Consider the following 10,376-nt stretch of genomic DNA (forward strand, 5'->3'; position numbering starts at 1 on the left):
TAGATCTCCTGGTGCCAGTGCCAGATCCAGATCCAGATCCGGATCCGGATCGAGTCTCAGGGCCAGGTCCATTCAAATCTGGTGTCGCTGGGGCCTGTGAATTTCGACTATTTCGAGAAAATGACGAGCGACCACTAAGCGAGGCAAAGGGAGAGCTTCGACGTCGACGGTGAGGGGATGTAGCAGTTGGGATTTCAGGACTACTCGGTATTTGGATGGGATTGTCACTTGTGCCTTCGCCATGCGTGCGCCTAGTTGTACGAGGTGTGCTTGTGGGACGTAATCATGTCAGCCGTGAAAGTCCAAATCAAAGTCCAGGATGGAAGGGAACCAGGTTTCGGCGTGCTACTTACCCACTGGCGGAGTCGATACTCCGACGGCAGTGTGGACAGGTATTATGCTGTACAAGCCACGCCTCAATGCAACTAAAGTGGAACCAGTGTGTGCAGGGTAACACTGTGACTTCAGTCCCCAGTTCTACCATATCCATGCAAATGGAGCATTCCGCGTTGCCGTCCGATCCTAACATTTGCTGGTCGACCTTCTTCTTAGGTAGAGATTGGATGGCCGGAGTGGATGCACCTGGAGGTGCCGTTCCCGCTGCATTATGATCAATAAGTTGTGATATGACCCGGTCAAGTTCCTCTTGTGAGTATACTGCGTCGCCATTCCGGTCCATATTGAGTAGAACCGAAAGCATGGCAAGGGGGTTCGCGAGAGGGTTAGGGCCTGCTGCGCCTTGTGCGCCGCCCCTCTCCGGTCGTCCAAAGTCCCGTCGGAGGCTTTCCAAAAGGCTGGTAGGTCGGTTAGCATAACGGTAGGTCCATCCTCGCAGCATAAGGCGGGGTCTGTTGTTATAAATGGGCACATACTCGGCTAACGTGCCTGCCGGCGCGGTTGTTGTATGCGGCGCGTTTGCATCGCGTGGGTACATCTCCGGGGGATCGTCGGATTCGTTAACTCCATGGCGGTCATGATCGTCCCAGCCAGGTGAATCCGGGTGGAATGGATCCATAGCCCCAGCTCGAGGCCCTCGGTGGTCAGCTCCGGTTTCCGAGAGCGCCTGGAGTATTGAACCTAGGCCCTGCATCATCATTGGCATCGCGGGATTCATTGGAGTGGTACCATGTCGGTTTGAGTATCCCCCTCGTACTGAGGTGCTGGTGAATGTAAATTGACCTCCTGGAGATCTATATGTATGTTGAGAGTAGCGTGGAGAGCTCGGTGATGGAGAGTTCATGAAGCCAAAAGTCCGTGGTAAGTCTTCTTGCGACCATGGGTTATCATTTTCCCACGGTTCGGCCGGTGTAGAGTCAGGTTCGATAAGTGGTTCTGGTGAAACATTATCTGGGGGAATTTCAATCTATGGATGGGTTGTGAGTTAGTAGTAAGCTCTTCAGAAAACGGGCGGGAATCGGGGATGGACGGCGTACAATCTCCGTGAAGCCGGACTCGCAGTGTGGGCACGTCAAACCATCATCGTCTTTCAACCAAACCGCGCCACAGGCATGACAGAAGACGCGATCGCCATGATCACCATGGGCGCCATAATCGGCCATTCTTGAGTATTTAAAAGAGACTCCGGCGAGGTTAGTAAGTGAAAGAAGTCAGAGACGAAAGTGTTGGAGAGATCAAGTGGTTCGCGCGGAACAGTCACGAGTCATGGCCTTATCAGGCGCGGGGTTTGGGGGTTTATTGGACACCAAAAAAATACCAACAAAGACGAATCAAAGAAGGACAAGAATTGAAACTAGTTATTGGAAAGAAAAACGGGAATTTGTGTAAAAGAAAAAGAAACAAAAAAGAAAAAAGAAAAACAAGCTATTGAATATGTCGTCACAAGCAATTGAAGTACACGAGATCCTTCAAAGGTCCACGAAGCGAAACTGATCGCTCTCATGCAGCTCATGCACTGTAAAAATAGAATTAAATTCAGGCAGCTTTGTTTTCTGGAGTTCTCGGAGGTATAATGATGCAAGTGGCAAGGAGGCAAGAAAAGAAGAATTACATAGAAGAAAAATTAGAGACATTGACGTATACTATAAACAAAGTCCAAGTCGAATTTCATTCAGTTGGAAAAAATAACAACAATCAAAGTTATGAACGCCTCAAAATGCTCGCACAAGGCAGGAAACCCAAAACATAAGCTAAAAAGAAAGCTAATGGGTAAATAAAAAGAAAAAGACATCAGGCAGAATCCTTTAAACACTATACAGAAGAATGAGAAAACCCGTTCGCGACGCAAGGACGTCCCGAACCGACTGTGCCACAGCCCCTGCAGCTCGCCAATCCTAAGGCTCACCGTCTTCTGGTTCCCTTGAGAATTAGACTACCCACGAGACCCGCGGCCACAGCTAAGCCCCCAACAATAGCAATGCCCACTAGTCCCTCCTTGGACACTTTATCATCGATGAGCGACCCTAAGCTGGCTGCTTGGAGGTTGGCCGGTTCCTTCTCCAGCAACAGATCATTGTACCGACGAGCTTCGCCGTAGTTGCCCAACTTGTAGTTGCCTAGAGCCAGATAGTATAGACACTCCCGTCGTCGTTCCGGTGCGCCGCGGAAAATCTCCGACAGAAGGCGGACGCCCTCTTGCTGGTCGGGTCGGGTATTTGACTTGATCAAGCCCTATTCGAGGCGAATGCCTGGTTAGCATAGGAAGTACGCTATAGTAAAGTATAGTATGGTGACGTGTGGCGTGTGGCTTGCGATGTTGGATGTTTGGGGGGAGGGGACCGAAGCGTCATACCCAGGCGAAGTTGAACTTGGTTTGGATGCCCACGTAATCGCCTTCTTTCTCATATTGGGCGCGTAGCACCTGAAGCTCGGCGGGTTTCAGCGGGCTGTATAGGGCAGACAGGTTAGTTGGCAAGGCTCATGGGCTATCCATGGTGGTTTCAGGCAACAGACCTTTCCGCATCGGCGGCATCTGGATGGTGGCGCACACGGGTTAGCAAATGGGCATGGAGATGGGAGGCATGGGTAGCATACAGGGAAGGTTTGACATATTGGTTGAGAGTATGAAATTCGAGTATTCGGCAGAGAGAATGGGTAGCAAATAGGCGGAGATTAAAGGACAGTAAAAATGAATCCCCAAGCGCGATCACAAGCGCCGAAACGTCACTTGCGGAGAAACATGTGGCGGTGCTGTGGCGGTTGCTGCCCCAACAAATCAAAACATCTCCAACTTTCGATTCCAAAGTTTACTTGACAACCTACTAATCAGCCCATCATGTTGCTTGACGAGGATCCTGGAACGGTATGACTCTGTCCTGATAATCTATACATTGCAAACCTGTATATTCATGCAATTTATTTCATTCTAACTGAATTCTCCAGCTCATCCACCACACTATCGGCAATTTCAACATCCATCCGGATAAACAAGCCGTCACGCGCATTAATGACTCGCTGTCCACTCTTCAACAATCACGCGACCTGCGCATTCGCGAGGCAGAATCATCTCTGCGAAAACTTTCCCGCAATCTACACTCCCTAACTACCCACCATGAGGAGGCTGTGGCAGTCCATGACTCGGGTAAACATGCCGCTGAGATAGTTGAGCTCGACACCAAGAAGTTCCGGATCGCAAAGGCTGCATCGGAGTTGGAAATTGAAAGCGAGCGTCTTGAAAGCGAATTAGAAATGCTCAAGGATAGATTGGCGGACCTAGAGGCGCAAGGTTTGGAGGGTGATGAGGCTACGCGCCGGGAACGTGAAATGGACGATGCGACGATGTATGTTTCGGCTCACTTACTTCCTACCCTTGCTCTGTGTGGCGCTAACATTATTATAGACTGCGACTGAAGATCTTCCGCTCACTCGGTATTGATATTGAACCTGACGAGGCGGGTAACTTCAACCGTGCTGTCATTCGCAATAGTCGCAAGGGCGATGTGCATGTCGTCAACATTGATCCGAAGTTCTCAAGGTTTTTCTACTCGAATTACTTCTGGCAGACGGTGCAAGGATGACCATGAGATCAATATTGGCGTTTTGTGTACGAGCTTTGTGTTTTCGGTTGGAGTTTTTTTAATACCCGTGAAGTTTTTGAACGACAATGATATGATCATGCCAATGTTTTAAATGTTCTTGAATGACCATCAAGCAATCACCTACTATAATACATAATATACATATAAGCCCAGCTCGCCGCTCAACGACCCCGCAAGACCTGAAGCACCTTCGTCCGGTCTTCCTGCGCCAAAGTCCCATCTAGCCCTCCACAAGGAGAACCATCCGGGAAGACCTGCTCAACAGTATCCAAGAGCACACTCTTCTCAACATGTTCCAACTCCTGCCCCCAAGCCTTAACCCACCCCTCCTCCTGCCGAAGCAAGCAATGCTCCACAGCATCCATATCCGGGATATCACATCCATCCCACGTGAGCGCAACCTCCTTTGACAGCTCCGCAGAGCCCCCAGCAGCCGCAGCTGCATATCTCGTCTCAATCCCAAGAGCCCCCAAGCCCAGTCCCTCCGCTTTCGAATTCCAAAGCGCCTGCCGCAGTGTCCCATCCCGCTCAACCATCATCCAGAACAACGGGAACGAGCTTCGCGCTAATGCATCCCGCACGCCCTTGGTTGCCTCGCGCGGGCTGACCAGCACACCCACCGTCTGGCCCGTGCGCCAGCCCACCGGTGCTTGCCGGAGCGTGCCTTCGAGCTCGCGCACCAGGTTCGGGCCCAGCTTGGCCTTTAGCGCTTTGCATTGCACTAGGACGCGGAGCGCGCGTGAGCCCTCGTGTGTGGGCGGGTGCCAGGTGCCTACTAGGTCGATCCCGGCATCGTCGCGGCCGCCGATGCGGTGGAGTGCGAATGCGTACCGGCGGAGGCTTTGGAGGACTGTGTACTCGTAGTGGGTGCCTACGTAGACTGTGCTGGTTTCTGGAAGCGAAATTCGGGTGGCATAGGTGAGGAATTGGGAGAGGCTGTTGTGGTGTTGGGAGGGCGGAGGTGGTGCGGAGGGGAGTTTGAAGAGGCGGCGCGTGAAGGGCGTTAGGTCATTATGGATTTGGGTGCTGGAGAATAACCGAAAGCTGGTTATTCCATGGCTTGGGAACGGTAGTTTTGCCAGTGAAAGTCTGGCTGCGAGGAGTCGCATTGAGTGGTGCTTTAAATTGTGAAGAACTGAGGCACTGAGTTGAACGCGCCTCGGCCTTCACCGCATTAGAGCTTTTGTTCTCCGCATCTCCCTCCAAGTCAGATAACAAAAGTTGGACTTGAACCTCCAGCGCATGAAATTCACATCGACTTTAAGCTCAAGATCCCATCTCATACATATTTCCTCTCTTATCGACCCTTTAAAACTTTGCGCGCCTTGATACAACCACTCAACTATCGCCTACCATGGCCGACATCCTAACCCAACTCCAAACCTGCCTGGACCAAGTAAGAAAGCCCCCCAAAAACGCCTTACCCCAGCTCCCAGCCCGACATTAAAGCTAACACCTCTACAGCTGGCAACCCAATTCTACGCCACACTAGGCTACCTCTCAACATACCATGACAACAGCCCCGCGCTCCCGCCCCCCGACGTCCCCAATGTCGTGCCCGCCCTAGCCAAGATGACCAAGAACGAAACCTCGCCTCCAATCCCAGCCTCACTCGCCGCAAAAGGCGACACATCCGAAGCCGCCGGTCGCGCCTCTCCACCCGCACAACCACCACAACAACCTGGTGCCGCGGCGCCAGGCCTTGGACCACCGCTGGCGGGCGAAGACCCCAACCAGCCCCCACAGGCTGATTCCCCGCGCACATTCGCCAGTCGGCAGCGCGAGCTGGCCCGTGATCTCATTATCAAGGAGCAGCAGATCGAGTACTTGATTTCGGTGTTGCCGGGCATCGGGGCTTCGGAGGCGGAGCAGGAGGCTAGGATTCGGGAGCTGGAGGTTCAGCTTAGGGATGTGGAGAGGGAGAGGGAGGGGAAGGCTAGGGAGTTGAGGGGTTTGAAGAAGAAGTTGGATGGTGTTCTTGGGGCTGTTTCTGTGGGCGTTTATGCGGAGAGGGAGTATCGGAAATGAGGGGATTTGCTTTCATCCTTCTCTATTACTTGGTTTGGAAATGGGAGGCGTTTTGGGCTGCAGGTGGGTTATATTATTTGATACCAATTTAGAGATCCTATGAATTGACTCATTTATGACACTTACGGTGTATACTATGTCATACTGTACATTAAGCAACTAGAATTGCTACCTTTATTCCCAGCGGGTGTTTAGCATGCACATGTGCTGCGGTATGCTGTATTATGATGACAGCTCTTGAGAGAACATCTACATGGCTTCTCATAAGTTTCCATCCATCCAGATTTCTATTTTCATGTCTTTATGTCTTTATTTCTGCCGCACCAAGACCTAGTATTCTGCCTTTACAAAATCCAATTATTCCATTCTACTATCTATCATGGCGAGCAGGCGGTATATTATCAATACTGAGTTTGGTTGAAATACAAGTCTTGAAATGGTATTCTATTAATAAGATGGCGGTGAAAACCGAGAGATGGGAACTTATGAGAAGCCACTGTAAGTATGTTGTAGGAGGACATAAGGATAAGACCACATTATGCATGACCATCTAATAACAGAGCACCTGATATCAGTGGGCAGAAGGCAGAAGGCATCAGCAGCCTGTGATGAAGTAGTGAGTTAAAAAAAAAAAAAAAAAGGCCAAGATAGCTTTCAAATGTTGAAACCATTCTATGTGTAAATTGAAAGAGACCCCCAGCGCCGAAGAAAAAGGCCATCCATAATCCGGGTATCAAAAATAAAAGATATCAAAACCATCCTGCCGTTGAAATCCGATTCGTAAGCAAAGTCGTGTAAAACATAGAAAATAAAATATAAAAGCGCATTCTTGGAAAGTTTGCCTCGTCAGCATCACTTGAAAAGTTCCCGATATTCCTCCATGCGTTGCTCTTGGGCCTCCCTCTTGTCCGCCTTGCTTCTATTCATACTCATATCGGCAAGCTGTTGTTTCTTCTTCGCAAGCTCCATGATCTTTTCCTCAATGCTGTTTTTCATGATGAACTGCACGGTCGTCACGGGACGAGTTTGACCAAGACGATGCACGCGATCCACAGCCTGCGCAACAGCTGCCGGGTTATACTGCGGCTCCATGATATAAACTCGGGATGCAGACGTGAGGTTCAGTCCAACGCCACCTGCACCGATTGTGGCCAGCAGAATGGTGATGCTGTCGTCTTTGGCAAAGGCATCCAAGGCACTTCCTCGGGCTGCAAGAGTCATCGAGCCGTCTAGTCGGGTAAATGAGTCCAGCCCGTTATCCTTGAGAGCGATCTCGATCAAATCTAAATGGGTGGTCCAGGCAGAAAACACCACACTCTTGATGGGAGGTTCTCCCACCAAGGTGGTGCTTTCAGCAAGAGATGCTTGAAGGTGATCGACAAGGGCCAAGGTTTTCGTATGCGGCTTTTCATAGTCCCCTAGTACCTTGCCTTGCTTGCGTTCTGACCCTTCAGGCTTTGAAGTATCAAACCATGTAATAATGGATGGCGTCAGCAGAGTGTAACTCCTCACGACCCAGCCATCACAGACTTGGCACTGAACTTGTCCTGTTTTTTTGAAATGGTATTCATTCCAAGACCAGAAACAAGAAGGGCAAAGCATGTCAAAGCATGGTAAGTAAATAGCCATGGGTGCATGAACGTCAACGTCCCCGGAACTGGTGAGAGGTTCGTCAAGATGCTCTCTGCACAGGGCACAGTGATCACCCGATGACTCTTTCATCAAGGCGTACATATCATATGCTTTCTTCTCCTTAGCAGCAGTACTGCCGTCATCTGACTCATTCTCCTCCAAATCTATAGCGTCATTGACACTGAGACCCTTGATTCGTTCCCGATCTGCCTTGTCGAGAAGTTCTTTACCATGAGCACTGACCTGACGCAACAACATCATGGCTTTCAGCACGTGGTGATACATGCGGCCTCCCATCTTGGTCTTGTTATCGCCCACAAGATGGCTCATCATGGCGTTAGACTCGGTACGGAAGTATTCGTGCAAATGCCGCTCCTTCTCAGAGAACTCCAGCATGATCAACTTGTCTTCTCGGTCAGGCAGGTTGATTCTGTCTTTGACTCGACGCAGTGTGAACGAGTCAATCAAGACCCGAAGACTGGTGAGAACTGTGGGATCACCAAGCTTAAACCGGCTTAATATGAACTGCTTGAAATGGGTACTGTCATCATACGGGGCCAGGCGCAGAAACTTCAGAACAGAATGAAGGTCTTCAAGACGGTTCTGGACGGGAGTTCCTGTTACTGACCAACGGCGCGTCGCATTCAGACTAAGAATCGCCTTGGTCTGCTGAGCGCTTGGCTCTCGGATGATGTGAGCCTCGTCCAGAACGATGCGGAACATGTTCATTTTAGTGAGAGGACTTTCACGCCCGACACGCGACGAAAGTTCACTGAGGACTGTGCTGTAAGTTGTGATTACAAGATCGTAGCTGGCAAGTTCCTGTAGGTCGGTAGTTCGAGCCGATCCATGGAAGACATAGAATTTAAGCGCGTCCGGTTTCAGATGTTCTTCGACCTGCATTGTCCAGTTCTTAACAGCACTTAAAGGCGCCACCAGGAGTGTCGTTCGGGTGTTGCGTATGCCTGGAACCTGGCGGGATATGGGGCGACTCGGAACCACTTTCTCCCATCTATGTGCCGCTGGAAGCGACGACACGACCAAAGCAAGTACGCTCAATGTCTTCCCGAGACCCATCATGTCAGCCAGCAAGCCCCCAAGGACTTGCGGGGGCTCGTCACCGACAAAAATTGTCCCACTTATGATCTCCTTGTATTCATCTTGGCCATTGGAGTTGCGTTGGAGACGCCAAAGTGAGTTGTTATCGGCTTCTTCCGGCCCAAACCGGCGGCGCTTTTCTTTTTCCATCATGAACCACAATGCTTGCTGTTGATGATGGAGAAGGGGTGTCACAACATCGTCAGGCGGATCCATTGTGGGAACATCCGCGCTGACGAGCTGGTTGAACATTTTGGTCACAGAGTCGGTGATTTCCTCCGCCGTTCGACTTTCGTACCTGACTCCTATCGGACGGTCTCTCGGGCCATTATTTGCTGCAGCTGTGGCTGCATCTCTAGCTCGTCTTATCTCATCGTGAGGGTTCCAGAGAGGAGTGCCTTTCTCCACAATGGGGGGATGGGCAAGCCAGATATTGTGTTGACTAAGACATTTGCCAACAATCTCTGCACGTTGGCGCTCCCCATACAGAGTCAGGGAGGCCCGATAAGACGCCGATGTAGGTTCACCGGGGGTCTCACCGGGGAGCATTGGTCGCATGTCCAACCGTGCCGAGACTTCCAGCGAGAAGATAGGAGAGTCAAGTAATGGACAGAGGGCTTGGGCTACTTTGGGATCCACGAAGCCAAAGACATTCTTAGTATGGTCTGAAACCCCGATCTGTTTGTTGTTTGGCTCTTCGGCCCGGTGAAGTTCAAGTTTGATGACAGCCCACTGATCGGGAAAGTGGGCCTTGGAAGTTGGAAAGGGTACGGAGTGGGCGTTGATCATGGCTCCTTGAATTTTGCCATAACATACACGCTGGGTGCTGAGATCATTTGAGCCTGTGACCTGGAGTTCGTCGTCATCCGTGTTGTCTTTTGGGGGAGTCGTGGTCAAATCCACAACACCCGGTGATGCCGGGGATGGAGCGTCGTTTGTATCATGTTGTTTCATGAATTCACTAAGATCACCACCATTTGATGTCCTAATCTGCTGAATTGGTGTCCCGGGCTTGGAAGTTTCCTCTATTTTCATCTTCTTGGACGGTTGGTGGCGGCGCTCTTCCACGCCGTAGATGTCCTCGATCAAATGATGTGGGCGAGCAGGCTCATCCTTCTCGCTGATCTCGTTGAATGTCCTCTTCATTTCGCCCTCACTGTCATCATCTTTGGCGCTTGTAAACTGCACCGTCATGTTTGCTTCGGCATTCGGCGCGTCACTTGGCGCGGGACTCGGTGACGTCTTGCGCGGAATGGTTGCCGAAAAATGAACGGCGGGAGAAGTTCCTGGTGGAGCGATCGAGTAAGGGGAATGTGGGACAGAGTTGTTCGGTGTCGAGGGGGCTGTCAGAGAAGGAAGTGAGCAGGGTAGTTCGGTTGCCTCCAAATCCGAACCGTTTGAGGAAGAAAGCATTGAGGAAGCTGGTGTTTTTTCTTGGGTTCTGAGTATCGGGGCAGAACATAATTCCATAGGTTCTGTGGAGGTATCCATATTGCCTTGGGATGGTGGAAGATGGAGACAGGAAGAAGAGGGAGAAGGAGAAGAGGAAGAAGTACCGCGGTTTTTAAGCTGCTGCTTTTGGTAGCCCTTGGGATCCAAGAGCATGGATGGGTTGGAGGCCAT

General features: G+C 50.8%; 6 protein-coding genes across 6 annotated transcripts; 2 read left to right on the top strand and 4 right to left on the bottom strand.

Annotated features, from left to right (window-relative positions):
• Positions 1–349: 349 nt before the first annotated feature.
• N7466_007411 (putative RING finger domain protein) lies at positions 350–1,559 on the bottom strand (the record flags this gene model as incomplete). The annotated part of the gene is made up of 3 exons (XM_057166800.1): positions 350–794; positions 873–1,363; positions 1,434–1,559. 3 exons carry the CDS (start codon positions 1,557–1,559, stop codon positions 350–352), a joined length of 1,062 nt encoding a protein of 353 aa, XP_057019841.1.
• Positions 1,560–2,298: 739 nt separating this feature from the next.
• Positions 2,299–3,007, bottom strand: N7466_007412 (mitochondrial fission 1 protein; the record flags this gene model as incomplete). The annotated part of the gene is made up of 4 exons (XM_057166801.1): positions 2,299–2,628; positions 2,750–2,843; positions 2,911–2,929; positions 2,992–3,007. 4 exons carry the CDS (start codon positions 3,005–3,007, stop codon positions 2,299–2,301), a joined length of 459 nt encoding a protein of 152 aa, XP_057019842.1.
• Positions 3,008–3,232: 225 nt separating this feature from the next.
• Positions 3,233–3,974, top strand: N7466_007413 (kinetochore Spc24 family protein; the record flags this gene model as incomplete). Its single annotated transcript, XM_057166802.1, has 3 exons — positions 3,233–3,259; positions 3,340–3,737; positions 3,797–3,974. The coding sequence occupies 3 exons, from the start codon at positions 3,233–3,235 to the stop codon at positions 3,972–3,974; spliced, it is 603 nt and encodes a 200-aa protein (XP_057019843.1).
• A 182-nt stretch (positions 3,975–4,156) lies between these two features.
• N7466_007414 (uncharacterized protein) lies at positions 4,157–5,104 on the bottom strand (the record flags this gene model as incomplete). The annotated part of the gene is made up of 1 exon (XM_057166803.1): positions 4,157–5,104. The coding sequence occupies one exon, from the start codon at positions 5,102–5,104 to the stop codon at positions 4,157–4,159; it is 948 nt and encodes a 315-aa protein (XP_057019844.1).
• Positions 5,105–5,349: 245 nt separating this feature from the next.
• Positions 5,350–6,023, top strand: N7466_007415 (med21 domain-containing protein; the record flags this gene model as incomplete). The annotated part of the gene is made up of 2 exons (XM_057166804.1): positions 5,350–5,391; positions 5,460–6,023. 2 exons carry the CDS (start codon positions 5,350–5,352, stop codon positions 6,021–6,023), a joined length of 606 nt encoding a protein of 201 aa, XP_057019845.1.
• Positions 6,024–6,875: 852 nt separating this feature from the next.
• On the bottom strand, positions 6,876–10,376 carry N7466_007416 (DEAD/DEAH box helicase; the record flags this gene model as incomplete). The annotated part of the gene is made up of 1 exon (XM_057166805.1): positions 6,876–10,376. The coding sequence occupies one exon, from the start codon at positions 10,374–10,376 to the stop codon at positions 6,876–6,878; it is 3,501 nt and encodes a 1,166-aa protein (XP_057019846.1).

This window comes from Penicillium verhagenii (assembly GCF_028828195.1).
Source record: "Penicillium verhagenii strain IBT 33310 chromosome Unknown utg000007l_segment0_segment0, whole genome shotgun sequence".
Classification (NCBI taxonomy): domain Eukaryota; kingdom Fungi; phylum Ascomycota; class Eurotiomycetes; order Eurotiales; family Aspergillaceae; genus Penicillium; species Penicillium verhagenii.